General features: G+C 44.6%; 1 protein-coding gene across 3 annotated transcripts in view; it reads left to right on the forward strand.

Annotated features, from left to right (window-relative positions):
* Positions 1-21,438, forward strand: part of TRPM8 (transient receptor potential cation channel subfamily M member 8) — a 104,941-nt gene that overhangs the window by 71,943 nt on the left and 11,560 nt on the right. For all 3 annotated transcript variants that reach the window (XM_063341696.1, XM_063341695.1, XM_063341697.1), the window contains 13 exons: positions 299-496; positions 2,955-3,057; positions 3,866-3,984; positions 4,330-4,620; positions 5,771-5,866; positions 10,047-10,176; positions 12,672-12,817; positions 13,562-13,674; positions 14,143-14,359; positions 17,953-18,044; positions 18,304-18,445; positions 19,900-20,071; positions 20,311-20,488. In XM_063341696.1, coding sequence (XP_063197766.1) covers positions 299-496; positions 2,955-3,057; positions 3,866-3,984; positions 4,330-4,620; positions 5,771-5,866; positions 10,047-10,176; positions 12,672-12,817; positions 13,562-13,674; positions 14,143-14,359; positions 17,953-18,044; positions 18,304-18,445; positions 19,900-20,071; positions 20,311-20,488 — 1,997 coding nt within the window. The remainder of the gene's footprint in view (positions 1-298; positions 497-2,954; positions 3,058-3,865; positions 3,985-4,329; positions 4,621-5,770; positions 5,867-10,046; positions 10,177-12,671; positions 12,818-13,561; positions 13,675-14,142; positions 14,360-17,952; positions 18,045-18,303; positions 18,446-19,899; positions 20,072-20,310; positions 20,489-21,438) is intronic.

Genomic DNA, 21,438 nt, shown 5'->3' on the forward strand with positions numbered 1-21,438 from the left:
GTTCCTGTGCCACCTGCTCTGGGTGACCCTGCTCTGGCAGGGGGTTGGACTGGGTGATCTCCAGAGGTCCCTTCCAACCCCCACCATTCTGTGATTCTGTGATTGGATGAATGCTGTTTTAAAGAGTTGTCATTGGTATGGTATCAGTAGGTAGTAATACAAATACTACTCTGGACCATGGGTTTCCATTTTACTCGCCTAAGTCAAACCTAAAATCTTTCGACTTTCTTACTGAACAGTAGGCTCTAATAACACAGTCATGCTTCAAGTGATTGCCTCTCCTTCTTTGGCTCCCTAGTCTATCAATGTGGCCATCAAGAGTAAGATTCCCTGTGTTGTGGTGGAAGGCTCTGGCCGGATCGCTGATGTTATTGCTAGCTTGATGGAGGCAGAAGGCACTCTTGCTTCTTCATGTGTCAAGGAGAGCTTGCTTAGGTACCTGCCTCGCACCATTTCAAGGCTCTCGGAAGAGGAGACTGAAAGCTGGATCAAATGGGTAAGTGTGTGCTACTGCGGGGATCTAGCAAGGCTGAAAGTGGGAGAATGGTAGAGGAAACAGGAGCAACTAGTGATTTCCAGATCAGGGACGTTGCTCTCTGGTGATACCTCTAGGCTGTACAGGGCTCCTTGCCGTGACATACCCATGGGAATTCAAAAAAGAGAAACTCCAAACTCTCGTGACTTATAGGGATTGGAACAAAAGGGGTTGGGGAATTTTAGTCTTTTGGAAAGGCAGCTCATGACTAGGCACAGGAGAGCTAAGGCCAGATGTTTTGTAACTGTCTGCTCCCTGGATGCTTGCAATTCCTCAGGTGCACTGGCTGCTGGATGTGTCTCTTAGCTGATGTGCTGCTTCGTGTTGCAGTTCCCTTATGTACTTTGTGAAGGTGGAGAAATTGGATATTTGATGAATCATGCTTCACAGTGCTAAATCCTGCTGAATTGCTCAGAGACTAAAGGGTTATCACTGCTAGACTTTCAAATTGTAGTGATTCTACTTCAGGAGTCTCTCATTTGTTCCAAAATTTCTTTTCTTTCTTCCTGCATCCCTTAAGATATTGTGCAGGACAGATTTCCCTTACAGACAAGGAGTGGGATGTTTAGGACTAGAGGCCTATTTGGTCAGTATTTTGCCCCAGCAGCATCCCTGCACCATCTCCATTGGGACTCTGTTAGCGTTGACTTACAAGTACTGCGTACATGGGATGCAGTTGAAGGTACAACACTGTACATACACCAGTACATTCTTCTTTTGCTTTTCTTTGCCTCCTTGACCAGAGGTAGAGCCTTCAGGATGCAGTCAGCATTGTGACCCCATATGTAACTGTTTATTACAAGATTGTTTTTTGGAGGCTGGGGAAGTAAGGAGAGCATTTGCTGTCTTGGGTTGCGTGGGTCAGTCTCAGGAAACTCTAGTAACTCTCTGGTTACCTAACCTTCAGATGGACCTGATTTTAGATATACTTCTGTTTTTAAGAGGGACAGAAGAAAATGGAGCTCCAGAAAAATCTTAAGGTTCTGATATTTTTCAGAAGTCCTAGTTCTAACAACGCTTCAGCTCACTGAACAATCCATTAACTGGAGCTAATTGACTTTCTCAATTAATTGCCCAATGCTTTATCCCAGGGTCTGATTCTGTTTTCATCTCTTGGTTAATTATCTCCTACCCACACTCGCAGTGGGGAGCAGAGAGTGGGGAGTAATTGCATGTTCAAACCTCAGTCGACATTCATAATGTGGAATGGAAAATGTTATGTTGCTTCCTGTACACTTAAAGCTCCTTCTCTCAGCTTTCTGCCCCTCTTTAAGTTTTTTTTAATTTTTTTTGTTTGGGTTTTGTTTGTTTGTTTGTTTTTGTTTGTTTGTGGTTTTTTTTTTCCATGAATCATAGAATCATAGGGTTGGAAGGGACCTCTGGAGATGTACCGTTGCAAGTTGTTTGCAGGCTCTGGAGAGGAATTCAGACACTCGAACTTTTGAGTGTATTTTCTTTGCTGTAAGCCAAACAAAGCTTCTGGTATTGAAGTTTAAGGAGCTCTTGTTTCTCGTAAGGCCTGACTCAAAACTCGTGGTCAGAGCTTGGCAGAGTAAGTACATGGGACAACCTGCAAGTTCCGGTGGGCAACCTGCTCCACTTGACCCTGTTTTGAGCAGCGGGCTTGGACTATATAGCTCTCCAGAGCTATATTCCAACCTCATCAATTGTCTACTTCTGTAATAAGCTTACAGGAAAAAGGGTAGGAATAGGGCATGGCCTTTTGCAGAAATGAGTCTGAACTTGTACTTTGGGCCTGGGGGCTGTGGCATCGAAACCTGAAGAGGAAGAACTTCCCTCTGAGCAGACTGTGAACCTCTGGTTTCCAGATGGAGCTCTGCACTCGGGAGTGTGGAGCTGCTGAAGGGAGTTTTCCCTGTTTGGTCACCTGGCCACGGTCTTCACAATTTCTACTGAGCTGCCTTGGAGTGTACCCCATCCTTCAGTCAAGAACGGCTAATATTGTTTGTTTTCGTGTGCTAGAATGAAAATAACTTTATAAGGCTTGGTTATGTGAGAAAGGATCTGTTTTTGACAAAGCACAAGGAGGTAGATACTGTTCTCTAATAAACTGCTAGATGTTTGTTGAAACTTGCGCTGTCACAATCTGTTTTTTTTCTTTATGAATAATTTCTAGTTACTGAGATTATATCTTTTTGGTTATGATGTTCTGCATAGGGGGAATCGGTTATTTGCTATATGTTCAGAGGATAATTAATCTTGTACTTTGGTGACTTTAAAATAAATCTCATTATCTACCTCTCTCTGGACTTGATTAAATTTTAACTGTATGTGGAAATAGGACTGATGAGAAGCAGCTTTGCTACGATGTGACGGGAAATCTCTTTTAAACGTGTTCTAGGAGATCAACTACTAAACAGCCTAGATTGCTTTGAAATTGAACTTTTCCTTTTTGTAGATCAAAGAAGTCCTTGAGAACCCACATTTACTGACAGTTATCAAAATAGAAGAAGCTGGAGATGAAATTGTGAGCAATGCCATTTCTTTTGCTCTGTACAAAGGCAAGTAATTGTTTTTCTGTGTTGTGTTTTTTTTTTTTTTTTTTAATAGTTGGAAAAAGATGTCTAGCTATTTTCTAGAGCAGCCTTCCCTAGAGCAGTGCCATTGCTCTAGAGTTTAAGCTTCTGCCACAGTGTGGAGCTTGTCTTCATCTGCAGTGGTGTGGACAGCCTACAGCTGCATTGTGGGATCTGTTAGTGTAGGTGAGATCAAAACTCAGTTCAGATAATCAGGAAGACGTTCTGCAGAGCTTCGGGGATGCTGGGATAACATCTCTGAAAGTAGCACGCAAGTATGGAACACAACAGGGAGTCAGTCAGGAGGCCGAGCAACCCCAGTGGCTTGCTACTGTGAGTAATTCAGAACCTGGGCTCTCCACTAATCCAGCAGAGCAAGAACCATTACTCAGTGAAGGTGGTTGGGCAGACCTCATCTTCCTGTCTGCGCACGGAGAAAGCCCATGAATATTACAGCTTCTCATGACGCTTCTTGTATCGGGCTCCATGAGGAATCCTGCAGAATTTCTTACATGTAGCGTGTGCTGGACACTGAAGAGCCTTAAGGACGCTGTGCTGATTTTGGTTGATGTGGTGCTCCTAGCAGCTTGTTTGTGGCCTATGTTGGACCATAAATATATTTCTAAGCCTCCAGCATCCTCTAAAACCCAACCAGAAAGATGCACGTGAGTCTGGGGAAAGACACTTGATAGGGATCTTGTCAGGTAGAGTGTGACAAACAGAGACAAATAAGTATGCCAAGAAGCTCTTTTGTCTCTGGTCTTTTACCTAGAGGATTGTTCCTCTTCTGCAGCTTTCAGCACCAATGAACATGACAAAGATAACTGGAATGGACAGCTGAAGCTGCTGCTGGAGTGGAACCAGTTGGACCTGGCCAATGATGAGATCTTCACCAATGACCGAAACTGGGAGGTAGAGACCACTTCTGTCTGAGTACAGTGACACAGGACAGGGGAGTAGTGGGAAGAGAGACATTGTAACAGCAGCCACTATCTTGGCACCCCAACCTCTATGATGATAAGTAAGAGCGTCTATTCCTCCTTGCACTGACATCATGGATTGCAAAGGTTATCTGCCCATGCCAGAATAACTCTAGGCCATCGAAAACAGGCAATTACATACAGAAAAATCTGATTCTGATGAAAACGTGGCAGCATGAAGGAAAACGTGGCAGTTAGCCACATGTGGTAGCCACCTTTAGGTAAGATTTACGTGTCTCATGTGCTCCCTAATATTTGCTTTTCCATTTCTTCCTAGTCTTCTGACCTGCAGGACGTCATGTTCACAGCCCTTGTGAAAGACAGGCCCAAATTTGTCCGTCTCTTCCTGGAAAATGGCTTGAATCTGAGGAAATTCCTTACGACAGAGGTCCTTAGAGAACTGTACACGAACAACTTCAGCAGTCTGGTGTTCAAGAACCTACAGATCGCAAAGAACTCCTATAACGATGCACTCCTCACATTTGTGTGGAAAATGGTTGAAGATTTCCGAAGAGGGCTCAAAAGAGATGACAAAAATAGCAAGGATGAGATGGAGATACATCTTTCAGTAAGTGATGAACAATTTCATTCCACTGTTTGTCCCCTGAAAGGAAAAAAAAAAAAAAAAAAAAAATGTTTTGTTTCTGTTACAGCAGGATTTGCTTTAATAGTCTCAGCCATGTTTTACACTTAACATACTGTCCCACTTTACAAATGCACGTAAGGGTCATTTAACGACAAGAAAAATGGGTGAGTTTATTTGGGTGTTGAGTTAAAATATTTTCTATTAGAGCAAACAATGCTCTAGTTATGCTTGTAATTTATTCCAGTATGACTTTAGAGTCCGGTACAGAGGTGCCAGCGGAACATGAGGAATTTGGACTCTCATATTTTGGTACAGACTCTTGTATCTTAAACCTTACTTGTTGCAAAGGTGTCAAGCACCTTCTGGACTTTATTGCATTTCATCGTCAGGTAGAACCAGACTTAGTTATTACAGCACAGTAGGTCCAATCATCAGATACAGATCCAATTTTCAGAACTGGAGCTTGGGCATCTGATAGGAAACTTTTGAAATCAGTTGTTGAATTCAGAGATGCAATGCAACAACACGTGCAGCGTTTGGGGGAAGCTTGGTTTGAAAATGCTGGTTAGCTTTGAGAGTTTCCACCAAAACTTGTGGTTCTTTAAAGTTTTGTTGCTCAGGAGTCATTTTGTGGTGGCTTTGCAATCCCCAGCTGCTAATTGCTTTAATGCAAAGAAGATGGTGGTATAGAAATTCCTCTCTGATTAAGTTTTTGTGAAGTTCAGGGTCTTGCTTAAACACAAAAGGCATATTGGTATAAAGTTAGTGTTCCTTTTAGAGAATGTTAAACTGTGTTACCCAAACACAAAGTCAAGCTGTGAATGAGGCTATGTGAACTGTGCGTGGCTTAAAGCAGAAAGTGACTTTGAACCAAATGTCCTGTAATGGCCACTTCAGGAAAAACAGGGAGGATGATTCTTCCACACCGAATAGGAAAATATAAGGCTTTAATATAAATATAAACTAACTTACGTTAGTGTGTGACAAGTGCCACGTAGCCGAAAGAGAAGATTGGTGGGCTGTCTGTAAAAGGAATGAAATATGAAAACAGGAGAGTGGCAGGCTAGGGTGTGTTCCAGTTGAAAACACTTCAGAGAGCTTCAGTCTGAGGAGTTGTTGCTCTTTCTTTCAGGATGAGTGTCCTATCACAAGGCATCCATTGCAAGCTCTGTTTATTTGGTCAGTTCTTCAGAACAAGAAAGAGTTGTCTAAAGTCATTTGGGAGCAAGTAAGTTGAATTCTCCTTTATTCCTCTTTGCAAACAGCACAGTGGTGTTCCTTGCCTTTGGTTTGTAGGTAGGCCTTTGAAGACTCTGGATCCATCTTCAAACACAAAACCCCAAAGATAATTGCTAGATGGCTCTGTAAGTAGGTTTAATATTATCCATTTTGTGTTTGGGTGTGGATTTCATACTTTCCTTTCCTAATATCATGTGTGAATCAGCAGTCCAGCTAGCATTTACCTGTAGCTGTATGTTCTCGTCTATGCTCATCATTGCAATCACGAATGAGGAAATTAACAGGAAGAGGCATCAGGTCAACTCATGGCTCTGGGACTGGTGTTATCGGCAGGGCTTTGGGTTTTTTGATCATAGGCTGCTATATGAGTCACCTGACCTGCTGGTGGCAGATGGGATGCACCTGTCCCAGAAGGGGAAAAGAATTTTGGGGCAGGAGTTAGCAAGGCTCGTTGACTTTAAACTAGATATGAGGGGGGAAGGGGAGATAACGGGGCCCGTCAGGAATAAACCCAAGGAAGGCATGCCAGGGCTTGAAGGATGGTTGACTAGCGAGGACTCTCACTCTGCCATTTCATTTGAGAGAAGGGACAGACATTTATAAATCATGGAAGCACCTGAGAGTGGTCTGGTAGGAAATGGGGCCCACACTCACAAAAAGGTGTTGGAATCGTTAGCACATCTGAAGTGCATCTATACCAATGCACGCAGTACACGCAACAAACAGGGGGAGCTTGAAGCCATGATGCACCAGGGAAACTACGACATAGTGGCTATCACAGAAACATGGTGGGATGCCTCACACGACTGGAGTGCCACAATTGATGGCTACAAGCTCTTCAGGAGGGACAGACAGGAAAGGAGAGGTGGTGGAGTGGCCCTGTTTATGTTAGAGCATGCTATGAGAGCTCGGAAATCAAGTATACTGGTGATGGGGTGGAGAGTGTTTGGATTAGGTTAAGGGCCGATAAAGCTGATATTGCTGTGGGAGTCTGCTATAGACCTCCCAACCAAAGCAGTGAGGCGGATGAAGCTTTCTATAAGCAGCTAGGGGAAACCTCATGGTCACTTGCCATTGTTCTTGTGGGGGACTTTAACCTCCTGGATATCTGCTGGGAATACAACACAGCAGAGAGGGAACAATCCAGGAGGTTCCTGGAATGTGTGGAAGATAACTTCCTCACACAGCTGGTAAGTGAGCCGATGAGGGAAGGTGCCCTCCTGGACCTGCTTCTTGTGAACAGGGAAGAACTTGTGGGGGAAGTAGAGGCTGGTGGCTTCTAGGGCACAGTGATCATGGGATGATCGAATTTTGGCTTCTTGGAGAAACAAGGAGAGGGGTTAGTAAAGCTGCCACCTTAGACTTCCGGAGGGCAAACTTTGACCTGTTCAGAAGACTGCTGGACAAAATCCCTTGGGAGGCTGCCCTGAAGGATATAGGAGCCCAGGAAGGCTGGACATACTTCAAGAGAGAAGTCTTAAAGGCACAGGAGGAGGCTGTCCCCCTATGACAAAAAACAAGTAGGCGGGGAAGGAGACCGGCCTGGCTCAATAGGGACCTTTGGCTGGACCTCAAGAACAAAAGGAGAGTCTATGACATTTGGAAGAGGGGGCAGGTCTCTCATGAAGCCTATAAGGATATAGCAAAGCTTTGCAGGGAGAAAATTAGGAGAGCCAAAGCGCAGCTAGAGCTCAACCTAGCTACAGCTGTTAAGGATAACAAAAAATGTTTCTATAAATTCATTAACAACAGAAGGAGGATTAGGGAAAATCTCCCTCCCTTATTGGATGCAGAGGGAAACATAGTCACAAAGGATGAGGAAAAGGCTGAGGTGCTCAATGCCTACTTTGCCTCAGTCTTTAGCAGTGGGACTAGCTGTTCCCTGGGCCCCCAGCCTCATGAGCTGGGAGACAGGGAGGGGAAGCTGAATGAGGTCATCACAATCAAAGAGGAAGTGATCAGTGACCTGCTACACCACTTGTATGCGCACAAGTCTATGGGACCGGATGGGTTACATCCAAGAGTGCTGGAAGAGTTGGCAGACGTGCTCGCCAAGCCACTTTCCATTATCTACCTGAAGTCATGGCTAACTGGGGAGGTCCCAATGGACTGGAGGGTAGCAAATGTAGCACCCATCTACAAAAAAGGCAGAAAGGAGGATCCGGGAAACTATAGGCCTGTCAGTCTGACCTCGGTAGCAGGGAAGGTCATGGAGCAGATCATCTTGAGTGCCATTACAAGTCATATAATGGACAAGCAGGGGATCAGGCCTAGTCAGCATGGGTTTATGAAAGGCAGGTCCTGCCTGACAAACCTGATCTCCTTCTATGACAAGATAACCCGATTGCTGGATGAGGGAAAGGCTGTGGACATTGTCTACCTAGGCTTTTGAAAAGCATTTGACACTGTCCCCCATAGAATTCTCATGGAAAAACTGGCGGCTCATGGCCTGGATGAGCATACGATCTGCTGGATCAAGCACTGGCTGGATGGGCGGTCCCAAAGAGTGGTGGTCAATAGAGTTAAATCCAGCTGGCGACCGGTCACAAGTGGTGTCCCTCAGGGCTCAGTGTTGGGACCATTTCTGTTTAACATCTTTATTGATGACCTTGATAAGGACATAGAGTGTATCATCAGCAAGTTTGCAGATGACACGAAGCTAAGCAGGAATGTTGATCTGCATGAGGATAGGGAGGCTCTACAGAGAGACTTGGATAGATTGGACTGATGGGCCAATGCTAATGGAATGTGCTTCAACAAGGCCAAGTGCCGGGTCCTGCACTTGGCGTACAACAACACCATGCATCGCTACAGGCTTGGGGAAGTGTGGCTGGAGAGCTGCCTGGTGGAAAAGGACCTGGGGGTTCTAATAGACGAGCGGCTGAACATGAGCCTGCAGTGTGCCCAGGTGGCCAAGAAAGCCAATGGCATCCTGGCTTGTATTAGAAATAGTGTGACCAGCAGAAGTAGGGAGGTGATTGTCCCCCTGTACTCCGCGCTGGTGAGGCCACACCTTGAGAATTGTGTCCAGTTCTGGGCACCTCAATACGAGTGAGATATCGAAGTGCTGGAGTGAGTGCAGAGGAGGGCAACGAAGCTGGTGAAGGGCCTGGAGAATAAATCTTATGAGGAGCGATTGAAGGAGCTGGGACTGTTTAGTTTGAGGAGGAGGAGGCTGAGGGGAGACCTCATCACTCTCTACAGCTACTTGAAAGGACACTGTAGAGAGGTTGATGCTGGTCTCTTCTCACAGGTAATTAGTGATAGAACAAGAGGGAATGGGTTCAAGCTGCAGCAGGGTAGGTTTAGGCTGGACGTTTAGGAAAACATGTTTCACAGAAAGAGTGGTCAGACACTGGAATAGGCTGCCCAGGGAGGTGGTGGAGTCACCATCCCTGAATGTGTTTAAGACTCGTTTAGATGTGGTGTTAGGGGATATGGTGTAAGGGAGAACTTTGTAGACTGGAGTTGATGGTTGGACTCGATGATCCCAAGGGTCTTTTCCAACCTAAATGATTCTATGCTCAAGCTTGGGCGCTGCATTCCCACCCATTCCACAATATGGATGTGTTCTGATCCCAGGTATTTGATTGAAATCCATTTCTAATTTTGATTAGACAGAACATTTAGTGATGATTATATCAAATACATAATTCACAGGCTGTAAATGCAGGGCTAATGTAAGCAAAGCTAATGAATATTTCTGCTTATGTTGGTCTTCGTGTCTGAAACAGAGTGCCTCTTGGTCTGCACATTGGTCTGCATGTCCGGAACATTCCCTGTGCGTGTAGATGTTTTGAATGGAATGAACTGACATAGTTTGGCCAGTTCAGGGTTCACCCAACTAACTGATCCAGACTGGTTTCCACACCAGTGGAAATGGTAGTGTAGCTTGTGATGGAGCAGACCCTCTTGTTGTGAATCTTCAGCCAGAGATGCAAAACTGATCTGTAGCTATTAAACACAAAACTTTTTGGACTTGTCACGAAGTTGTTGTCACAGAATACACTGATGGTTACCACTCGTTTTGAGGAACTGGATCTTCGTTTGCCAGTCTTGACTGGGAACTGAGCAGCTGGAAAAAAGGGGGATAATTTTTAAAGAACCTATCACATTCTCTTTGCAGAGGGCTTTGCATGACTTGTCTCTCTCTCTCTCTCTCTCTCTAGACCAGAGGTTGCACTTTGGCAGCCCTTGGGGCCAGTAAGCTCCTGAAAAGCATGGCAAAGGTGAAGAATGATATAAATGCTGCTGGTGAGTCTGAGGAACTCGCTAATGAGTATGAGACAAGAGCAGTAGGTAAGTGCCTTCTCTAAGTCCTTTAGAATTTTAATAGAAGGGGTCAGGAAATTGTTTCCTTTCTTGGAACATTACTCATTTTAATGATCTCCAGGTCTGATGCGTAGCAATGATTGCATAGTGAGGTTTTTATTTTGTGCGGAAAAACAAACTGATAACCCTACTGGTTTTATTCAGCAAATGGCAAGGCAAGATAATTCATTGAATTTGCCTGAAATGCTGCCCAGAAATTCAGCCTGATTTATAAACAAGAGAAATGACATCTCAAAAGGAAGCAGAAAGAAAGCTTTATTTAGAAAACTAGATATCCACGTTAAATGCTTCCGTTTACTGTTAAAATGTGTTTTTACTTCTGGTAGTCTTTTCCACACCATCTGTTCCCAGTAGAAACTGTGTCCTGTCTAAACAGTTTGGCTCCAAAAGTGGGTGTTGGGGGTGTGCGTGGGGGTTGATAGGGAATTTCTTTCATTGGGAAGAAAAGCTACCTAGCTCTAATGGCAAGGCTGAAGAAGGGTGCCCAGAAATAGCAAGAACAGAGAATAAGAGAAGCTTTCTGCCTGAGTGCTGGTAATATTCAGGTAAAGAAGAGCCATCCTTCAAATTTGGAGGAGTACTTTTGGGGCCTGAGAATAAATTGCAGGTAAAAAGTGGGTTGAATTCCTAAATTCTGAAGCGCAAAATCCTTATTCTAAGGTAATATGCAATACTGTCTCCCATTGAGAATGCAGATCTAGTTCAGATTTTCTTTTTTTCTTTTGTATGACCTTCAGTTTCTCCGTTTGAAATGATTGTCATTGATTCAGAATTGAGCCCTGCATCTCATGGGCTGGAGTGACCAATAATTTCTTACTTAATGAGGGTAATGGGTGACAGGAGAGCAGGGGAATGGTCTTTTTTTTTTTTTTTTTAAGGACTTCCTGTTCATGAGCAATCACGCTAACGTTTCCTCAGTGTCTAGTTATCCTGCAGATTATTCAGGGAAACATGCAAGTGAAAGCCAGCACAGTTGGCACATACTAGAGCAGGGATTCATTTGTGGTACCCAGAATGAAGCTTACCTGTGGTGCACCCTGTGGAGCCGGACCTTGGTCCTAAACTTGGAAGGAAGTATATGTTACGGCCGCGTTCTCTTGCCTGGTGCAGCAAACAGTGGATCTGTAACTGCATTCTGCCCAGCAATCTGTTGTCATCACCATAAGTCAGATTAGGTGACAGTTAAGGTGGAATAACCCTGCAGGCCAAATAGGGAATCATAGAAATGTTGCTGGAAAGGGCTTTTGGAGGCCTCTAGTCCACTCTTCTCATGGAGGTGGTGTTACCATCAGGACTCAATCAGTTCAGTCATGGCTTCGGTTAGCCAAATCTCGAAAATCTCTACAGATGGATATTGTTTTATTGCTCCTAAAAGCAGACCATGACTGTTCTTTTTCTTGGGCTCGTTGATTGACCTGGGCTCTTGGATTTTCTTGGGCTCTTGGATTGACCTGTTGAACTTGAGCCTTATTTTTGTGTGTATATGGGCAAAGGTATTTCACTGTCCACTAAGAAGTGGCACAAGGCCACACTGAAAATATCTTGCTTGTTGCCAGAAAGTACTCCTCCTTCCCAAAGTGAAAACTGCTTAAATAGACTTTCTTAAAGGTATCTATGTCCCTCAGGCCTCATTATTTAGCGAGACACTGAGACGTAAACAGGTCTCATTGAAGTCGGTCTGTCAAGATCTGTGCGTATGGCAGTGTATGTGGTAATACCAGCTGAAAGTATTGCTGTACACATGCATCCTTGCTGTTATGGTAACAGCTGTTTGGGAAATGCCTGGGAAAACATGCCGTTGAAGAGCTTCTAGTGAAGCCTGGTGTGTTTGATAAGAGGCTGGATCGTTCTTAAGGGCAGTTGTGCACTGTCGCAGGTACACCAACAGAACCGCCTTCAAGTGAGAAACGTCCAGAGCTGGAAAGAGAAATAATTTCTCACTCTATGCACAAAAATCTAGAGGCAGAATAAGATGCTCATAGCTCTTCTAAAACAACTACGTTTTCAAGGCATTTCCCAGTGAAAAAGCATCAGATTCTGCCCTTGTTGTTCAACTCTGCTGCTAATGTGGGACTGCTATGACTGTGTCATTAGATCAGCGCTAAATGAATGAAAAGAAGATGAAACAAGCAGATCCACTGAGTCATTTGAGTAGCAGAAGTTAATATTTTTTTACTCAGTTTTTTAGTGCAGAACTCAACTTAATGGTATCTCTGTGTGAGCTGATTTAATATTACAGTTTTCATCCAGACATGAATTCTGTATAAAAGCTTAATGCTTGCAAGTGGGGCTGTAAAGCAATACGCACGTTGTTTTGCCATGCTGAAAATGTGGAAAGAGTTCTTGTGTCTGCATGCTTTAATATTATAAACTTTGGAAGTCGGTGAAGACAATTGAACCCAAGTAGGTGGGAAATGGAGTCTGAAGTTGGAGCCCAGTGTGGGGCTGCTGTTTTCTTCCAGAGCTGTTCACTGAGTGCTACAGCAATGACGAAGATCTGGCTGAGCAGCTGCTGACCTATTCCTGTGAAGCCTGGGGAGGGAGCAATTGTCTGGAACTAGCAGTGGAAGCTAAAGACCAGCAGTTCATCGCACAGCCAGGCGTGCAGGTAATGTCAGTGGAAAGAAAGTGCACAGTTTGCTCTAACTCTTGTGATCTGAGTAGCTTAAAAATGAATATTATTGCGGTGAAAATGCTACATCCTCGTGAACAGCCGGTGAAAGGCCAGTACTCAGACGCTGTCCTTGCGGAAGTGGGAGCCTCCGGGCAAGGTTTCCCAGCCATGTGAACACTGAGCTTTGTGTGACCGCACCAAAGCTGTGTCCTGCAGCACGCTCACAGAACCAGCGTCTGTAGTGCTGTGAAATGCTTCCCAGGGAGCACTGACTGCTGCTAGTAGAGGATGGGAGTGTGGCTCCTCTTCTTGAAATAGGAGGTGGCTGATTTGTGCACAAATGCTAAGTCAAGAGGGGAAGATGTGATTTACAGCTGTAAATCAGAATGAGCTAGATGATAAAGACTGCCTGAACTGACTTCTCCCTCGGTGCAACTCCATGTATGCACTGTGTGGATGTACTGCCCAGCACAAAGTGCCTTCTAAATCAGGTCAAGTCCTGTTCAGTCTCATTTTAAACTCCTTATCACGTAGACTGGAGGATCACCAGACTAAGGAACCAGCACACTGTTACTGATTCAGAAAGCTTTCTGTATTGTTGAAATGGGAATCCCAGTTATTTTGATTGAAATCTCAAAGTTTTGGTGCTTTTTTACTGAATCAAATGTCCTCTAATAGCATTCCAAAGTTATTTTGTTGCTGTTAGAACAAACGAGGATATTTTCTTCTTCCCTGCAGAATTTCCTTTCCAAGCAGTGGTATGGAGAGATTTCAAGAGATACTAAGAACTGGAAGATTTTACTGTGTCTGTTCTTTTTCCCTTTAATAGGCTGTGGTTTCATCTCATTCAGGTAATCAACTGGCTTCTTATTAGCAGAAGCAAAGCGAGTCAACTAATCATAGAATCATAGGGCAATTCAGACAGGAAGAGGCCTCTGGAGATCATCCAGACCAACTCCCTGCTCAAAGCAGGGTCAGCTAGAGCAGGTTGCCCAGGACTGTGTCCAGTTGGGTTTTGAGTATCTCCAAGGATGGAGACTCCTCAGCCACTCTGGGGAACCTGTTCCAGTGTTCAACCACTCTCAAATAAAGACATTTAATGGCTGAATGAACCTATGACAGATCGTGTCCTTGCTCTGATCTGGAGTTAAGATGTGTCAACTGCATGTCTGAAGTCAGGGGATGCAGAACAGCATTACCTTTAAACTAACGTCCTGTGCTAGACTGCACCTTTGTCATTTTCACATTAATGAAGAGCACAAATGTTTCCAGGTATAAAAGCTATGCTTAGAGACCTTTTCCCTCTTTCAATTCCTCAGGAAAAAGCCTGTGGAGAAGAGCAAGAAACTCTTCTTGTATTATGTGTCTTTCTTCACCTCCCCCTTTGTGGTCTTCTCCTGGACCGTCATCTTCTACATCGCTTTCCTGTTGCTCTTTGCCTACGTGTTGCTTATGGATTTCCAGAAGGAACCTACCGTGCTGGAGATGATCCTTTATGTGCTGGTCTTCATTCTTCTTTGTGATGAAGTGAGACAAGTAGGCAGCGCTTGCAAACCAAAAATGTTTAGTGCTAGATTAAAAGCCTTATGGTTTTTCCCCTGCTAGTAGCGAAAGGCAGTGCAAGCTGCTTTTAAGTTACTGGGGAGCCACTTCTTGAGAGAGATGTTCAGGCAACTCAAGGCACAGTTAATTTTTTTTTTTGTTTCCCCCCGATGTTTAATTGCTCTTTGTTCCCCAATAGCTGCAGTGTCCATGCACCAAGTGGGATGTGTATTGACTTTGAGGCTGTGTGGATAAGCTAATGCCAGTGAAGATATTTCTCAGGAGCGCTTGACTTGGATTGCCAAAGCAGTTGAGAACAGGAGCTTAGAATTAACACATTTATCTGGGTGTATACCCCTAGATCAAGTGATTCCTGCCTCTCTTCTCCACATCCTGCCCCTCCTTTTTTTTTTTTTTTAACCAATGAGCGACATATCATTATGTATTTCTGTTTATCTTTTAATCATAAATGCAGTTTTTGTTAGTTTCACGTAGTCCCAAGGACCAACTTTGTACTGCCTGCATGGCTGGGGCTGCTGTAGGAACCGCGTGCAGGACTGCCTTTATAGCCAGCGGCATAGTAGATACTCTTCTCACTTCATATGTAAGGGGGCACGTGAAACATGTTGGTTTTCAGGCAAGCTGGTCTCTACCAGTCAGTGTTCAGAATAGTGGGGAGAAGCTGGGGAAACTGGAAGAGAAAGGGGTGTGTGGTTTCAGCGCGGTGTCGCTTTCTGATTGCACTGGAAGGTGTTAAGTCTCCACGTGAGTGTTTGTGGGTGATCTGCCGGATCAGACCACCCTGAAATAACATTTCTTACTTGAGCCTAAATGGCATTACCGAATGTTGATGTTACTGTGCTTAACTTACTGTGTGATCTTTTTCCTTTTTAATAGTCAAGGTGGTACCCTGTTTAAGGCAACTTTACTTGCTAAGGAAAATGGGGGAAAAAGTAAAAGACTCTGTTGCAATGAAAACACTAATGGAGTATCTGTTTCTGCTGATTTAGGTTCTGGTGTCTCTGGACCTGACCTTGTACTTCCCATGTGTACCCAGCAAAAGTCCTGGGGAAAACCTTAGGGACAGAAACTTTTTTCCCTACCAATGTCACTATTTCTCACTACCCTGAGCAGGTAGAACAGCTTCAGATCCCAGTAATCCCATTAATGGCTGCTGGCTGTACCAATTTGATGGTGAGAGTGGAGGCAGCTAAACCAGAGAGTTTATCTAAGATTTAAAGTTATCTTAAAGTCACTGTCCTGGCTTCAAACCTATTTTGCTAAGGAGCAGAATGCAGAGCAGTGTCCCAATCATCTCAGTTTCTCAGGAAACTTTCTCCCTGGCTTCCTCCAAGATAGATTGTATGTGTATTTGTCTAACTCTGCGGTCAAAATAGTATTTGTGTCCCTCATATTGGGAAAAAAAAAAAAAAAAAAGAGGTATGTCTCAGATTTTGTTTTCATATCAAAGGAAAAGTAAGAGTAGCGTTGCCCACGGCCCCGCTGTAGCTGCTGCAGTCAGATAACTAGTTTTGGGGAGAAATCAGCCCTCTGATTAGAGTGTGGTGTGTCGGAGGAAGTGCCAGCTACCAGACATTGTTCCAAATTTAAAGCAGGTTGTTTCACCGTTCAGCAGAACTGAACTGTATCTGAAGTGTAAGCCTCGGGCTCAGCCCTGTTTTCACTTCTGATGGTCCTAGAGATTTTTAACTAGCCGGACCTACTTTTTCATATCCCGTTTAGAGCTGTCATGGCAATAGTGAAATTGGAGATGCCTTTTTCCTGCTATCTTCTTAGCCACATGGATGTAGCCTCCAGCCAGGTGAGTGGGTAGACTCGTGGGGTGTGCAGGAAAGCCCCGTTTTCTCAAATGGAGAGGGAATCCGGATGGAACCTCGGTGCACTCTTACCAGTGGGAACCGCTTGATATTTGAAGGACTGAACTGCACTGCAGTCTCGGTTGTTCCCACTCGTTTATACACATCTGCCTGTTTTCTCTCTGTTTCTGCTTAACACCAAAACCTATTTCCTTTCTCCATCCACAATTGTGCCCTTAATAGAAGAGGCATCAGGCTTAAACCTGCTGCATTCCATACAGCTGTAGTGCAGTGATACACTTATTGCTTTGTGAAAGACTTTTGGACCATATGCATCTAGCTTTTCCCATAAAACTGCTTCACTGTCATGTATAGCAAGACAACTTACGTTTGATACAGGGAGTTACTAGACAGAGACAACCCGATGTCATGGGTGTCAGACATGCTGTCCCCACTCAGTGCTCCACCTTTGGTACCTCAAGTAGTAAGAAAAATGTGTGCGGGTCCCAAGATGCTGAAACAGAAATAGTGTCTGGTAGTATCTTGAGCCTGACACCCTGGTAGCTGCCACAACTGTCCATCTTTAGCGATGCATCCCATCACGTGAAGAAAATGCAACAATTGTTCAACTGGTATAGTACAGTGGATCTTCTGCATTTAGAAGAAAACTCCCATTAATGCCTGTTTCCCCTAAAAGTACTGAGAGCAGAATTGCCTTCCTTGGATATGCCAGTTACAGAGAGCGTACTGATCAGTGGTTACTAAGCTTTGATTATTTCAATGAAGATTAAAAAGAATTATGATCAGGGACTCAGTCTATTGCTTCAGGCCTGGCAGAGGTTTCTCCTGGTTAAGCTGCTTGTCCTAATGAGTCACCTCTGGATTGGATCCAGAAGTTGGTTCTTGCACAGACGTTGGATCCAGGGTGCAGTACCGCCTGGGAACGGGCAAAGATTCTCACTAGACTTGCAATTCAGAAATAGAGCGCCAGGTAATTAAAAGAATAAATTAAATCTGCATCTTTGATCAAAAGCATGTGCGTGTAGCCAGGGACAGATTACTGAATCAGCTCTGTGAAGAAAGAGAAGCCAGAATACTTCAGCTGCCCCGAAACAGTGACCCTCCTGCCTCTCCCAGTGTTTCATCTGCTCTTGAGGAGTCACACCAAGACTCCTCTGACCCGTTTGGCAGCAGTTCTGCCGGACCATACCATGATCTGTCCTGAGGTCCCCTGGCAGCATGTGTATACACGCGTGAGCACTAAGTACCTCATCTCGGCTCTTGTCAGGGCTGTTCTTCCCCACGCACAAGCACCCGTGTGGTTGGGTTACGCCCTCTGAGCACAGGAACCTGTACTCTGGTGCAATCGCTGTGTAACCGATGTGCTTAACTGGTCCCAGTGCAAGAGCATTAGCTTAGGACATCTGGACTGCAGGAGAAAAATCTGTTCAGGAGCTCTAAACACAGAAAATCTTGACCTACGGTCCTTTTAGAAGTTAATGGTAAAAACATGTTGCCAGTAATTTCTGGCATTGCTGGATATATTTAAACCTCTCTTTTGGGGGAAATTAAAAGCAGTCTGAACTCTGGTGTACCTATTACGTGTGACAAAATATTAACTGGGCAAGGAAACAATCCTTACTGCTGCAGTGGGTGGAATATTTACCATGAGGCCATCCAGTGGGGAGAGGGGAGGGGAGGGTGGATGAGCTCCCCATGTTGCTGGCCAGTGCTGTGTGGTGGTTACTTTCTGCTCTTTTTCCTTCCCAGTGGTACATGAATGGCAGTAAGTATTTCTCAGATCTGTGGAATGTTATGGATACGCTAGCAATCTTCTACTTCATAGCAGGGATTGTGTTCAGGTGAGTAGTGTCTTTTCTTGTGGCCACATTAAGGCTTTGCTTCCTCCCGGGGTTTTGACTACAGCCTGTACTGGGATTTTTGGGAAACGCCCTGTTCGTGAAACGCCCTGAAATACTGCCAAGTCTTGACTCTAAATCTGTAAAAGCAAATAAAGAAATAAAATAAAGTGATTAGGGAACATCTTTCAGTGTATTTTTACCAGACTTCTGCATGCTTTACCCAATGCTTCTCTTCATTTTCTTTTACTGTCTCCATCAGGCTTCACTCATCTGATGAAAGCTCTTGGTATTCTGGGAGAGTCATTTTCTGTTTGGACTACATAGTTTTTACTCTGAGGCTGATCCATATTTTCACAGTTAGCAGGAATCTAGGACCCAAAATAATTATGCTGCAGAGGATGGTAAGATTCTGGCAGTTATTCAAGAAGAGTCTAAATAAATGATGTGACGCCTTTCCCCGCCCCCCCTCCCCCCCGCCAAAAGTGAAAATCACCACTGTTCTGATGATGGCAGCAAGTTCTCTCCTTCTTTTAAATCTGCTAAACAGGATTAATTGAGATTTAAATTGGGCCTAATTAAGAGCAGGGCCTTTTTCTTTCCCTCTGCACAGGGACAGAGAATAAAGATCAGGCGGAAGAACAGAAGAGGAAATTTGCTTCCTGGTAGCTCTTGTCTTACATGTCTCAAATGTTTCAGTGGTTTATTCCATCCCTCTTGTCGCTCACATGAGCGTTCCCCAAACGAGATGATGATAAATGGTAGAGGAGGAGGATTTTTGTCTTCCACTGCATCGGTCACACACGTAACTGGAGAAGCGGGTGGTGAGGAGCCTCTCGTGGAGTGGCTGGGCTAATTCTGTCCTTTGTAGCTGGAGGAGATGTTTGGTAGCAGACTGGGAAAGGTAATAGGAAGACAGTGGGATTCCGTATAATACAGATGTGTCTTACTGTGGGTGTGGGAATGAGGAGCACTGGAGAGCTGGAGTAGGTCTGCTTGAATTTGTGCCTGTCACCTGGAGCTGACCTTGTACATGGAATTGAAAAACCATCTGTGTGGTGACAATGGGAGTAACAGCGTAGTCTGCAGCTGCTTACCCAGAAAGCCTTGCTTTTGCCATGTACTGCTGCTGCAAAGCTGAAGTCTAGAGATGACCTGGTCCTTGATCACCTTATGATGTGTAAGCAGCAACACAGGATTGTTTCCTGTACATCTTTCTCTTGTTTGTCCTTCTTCAAAAGAGATGGCTTTTGAGTAAGTCTAATAATAAAGATGCCTGGGGCTAGTGGAAGAGCAGATGTTGGTGGAGGTGGGTCTGCAACAAACAGAGAAGCTCAGCTGGGACATTACCAGTCTTCAGTAACCTGTATAGTGTTAAGAGCTAGACATTCATGAAACTGTTAGCTGGAGTGTCTAGACTATGAATGCTGGTTTGAAGCCACCCAAAGTGGCATTTTCAGAAGTGGTGGCCGTTTTTACCTGACGCTCAGCTGCAGGGTTTGCAGCTACAGTTGTTGCATAAATAGTCTTTGCATGTGGAACTTGCTTCTGTGGGTGGAGCCTGTCTGATGCCAGGGGGACATCCTGTATTCTGAAATGTGCCTTGCTTTTATGGTTGCATAAACATTTTTGAAGTTCCCTGAGTGGGAATGGTGAATTATTTGTGTATGCGTGTTGGTGACGGTAAATTTATGGACCAGTGATCTGAAAACTTGCATTGGAATGGTGCTAACTTGTGTGGGCTTTTCTAATATTTGTTCTCCTCCCTAATATCAAATCAGGGAGAAAAGAAGCCACGTGTGGCTTGCAACAGGCACACAGTGGGGCACTAAGACGTTTGCTTGTTGTCCTTTTTCAGATGATAGATGTCTTCTTCTTCCTGTTTCTCTTTGCTGTGTGGATGGTGGCCTTTGGTGTGGCCAGGCAAGGCATCCTGAGGAAGAACGAGCACCGCTGGGAGTGGATATTTCGATCTGTCATCTATGAGCCATACCTGGCTATGTTTGGCCAGTATCCTGATGATGTTGACGGTACCTATTTTCTGTGGGAAGCTCTCCTGGGCGGGTGGAACGCTCTGTTCTTTCAGTGGTTGTGCAGTCCTGTGTTGACCCCTTTCCTCCAAGCAGCGACAATGCAAGTTTTATGTCTCATGGGGGGGCGAGGAAGGAGGAGGCCACTCATATTGTGGTCGGTAGCAGTAATTCAGGCTGTACTCAACAGAAAAAGCGGGAGAGGGCTCACTGTTTGCTCTCTACTCTCGCCCTCTGAGGTACCACCTACAACTTTGACCGCTGTACCTTTTCCGGCAATGAGTCCAAGCCCTTATGCGTGGAGCTGGATGCCAACAACCAACCTCGCTTCCCAGAGTGGATTACCATTCCACTTGTCTGTATTTACATGCTCTCAACTAACATCCTCCTTGTGAATCTGCTGGTGGCCATGTTTGGGTATGTAATAAATCCATAGCCCTCTGGGAGAGGCAATGAAGTTCTGGAAAACGGTGTGAAGTCAGGCCTTGAAGTCTGCTTGTATCTTTTGCAGAGGAATTGCTGGGAGTAGTCTGGACAGAGTTCCCAACTTGAAAGAGACCTCTCAGTTGAAGGGTGGTGTGGGAAGGTGAACAAAGGCATTTCTCCATTTCTTGCAGCAGACTGATCAAAACTGGTACAATGTGCCAGGGATGGATTGCTGCCTGTCCTTTTACTACTTCTCTAAGCATCCTTTGCACAGTGGGCTTAGCGCAAACCCCTGTGGTTCACACGGCGCGTGATAGCTGGGTCAGTGCCTTAGCAAGTGTGAGTTGCTGTACAACTGACCTTGCCTAGAATGAATAAATGAGTTACTATCACTGTCTTTTTATAACAGTTACTATCACCGTCTTTTTATAACACTATGGTTTTATTAACCAGAACAGCTGGGTGATGATGATGTGTGTGTTACTGCTCTGGTGGGCCTGCTATTTATTGTTCTGACTTATACCATAGGCAATGGGCTGCATCTCCCTGGGACATACAAAAGGACTTTGTCTTGAAAAATGCCATCACCTCTGTTTTTATATGGCAATTTATCTGTCTGTGGGTCTACCAGTCAGGCGGTGTATTCTGGTATCTTGTGAAGTGTTAGACCATGCAGATGGATCAGACACCTGAAATGTGGTTCTGGTAACAGCTGACTGTATCACATAGCCAGCACTGATTTGCCAAATAAAAATGGTTGCTGTTGCACACGTTATCAAATATACATGGTCTGCATTGGGACCAGCAAGAGAAAAAACATATGTGGTCCACAGGGAAAAGTTTCCTCAGCTTCTTCCAGAAGTCTTTGGTGTTTACATTGCAAGCTCTGACAGAGACTTGAGTTAAAAATGGGAAGTCCTTGTATCAGACTTGCAGAATGT

This window comes from Chroicocephalus ridibundus, chromosome 7 (genome assembly GCF_963924245.1).
Source record: "Chroicocephalus ridibundus chromosome 7, bChrRid1.1, whole genome shotgun sequence".
NCBI lineage: Eukaryota > Metazoa > Chordata > Aves > Charadriiformes > Laridae > Chroicocephalus > Chroicocephalus ridibundus.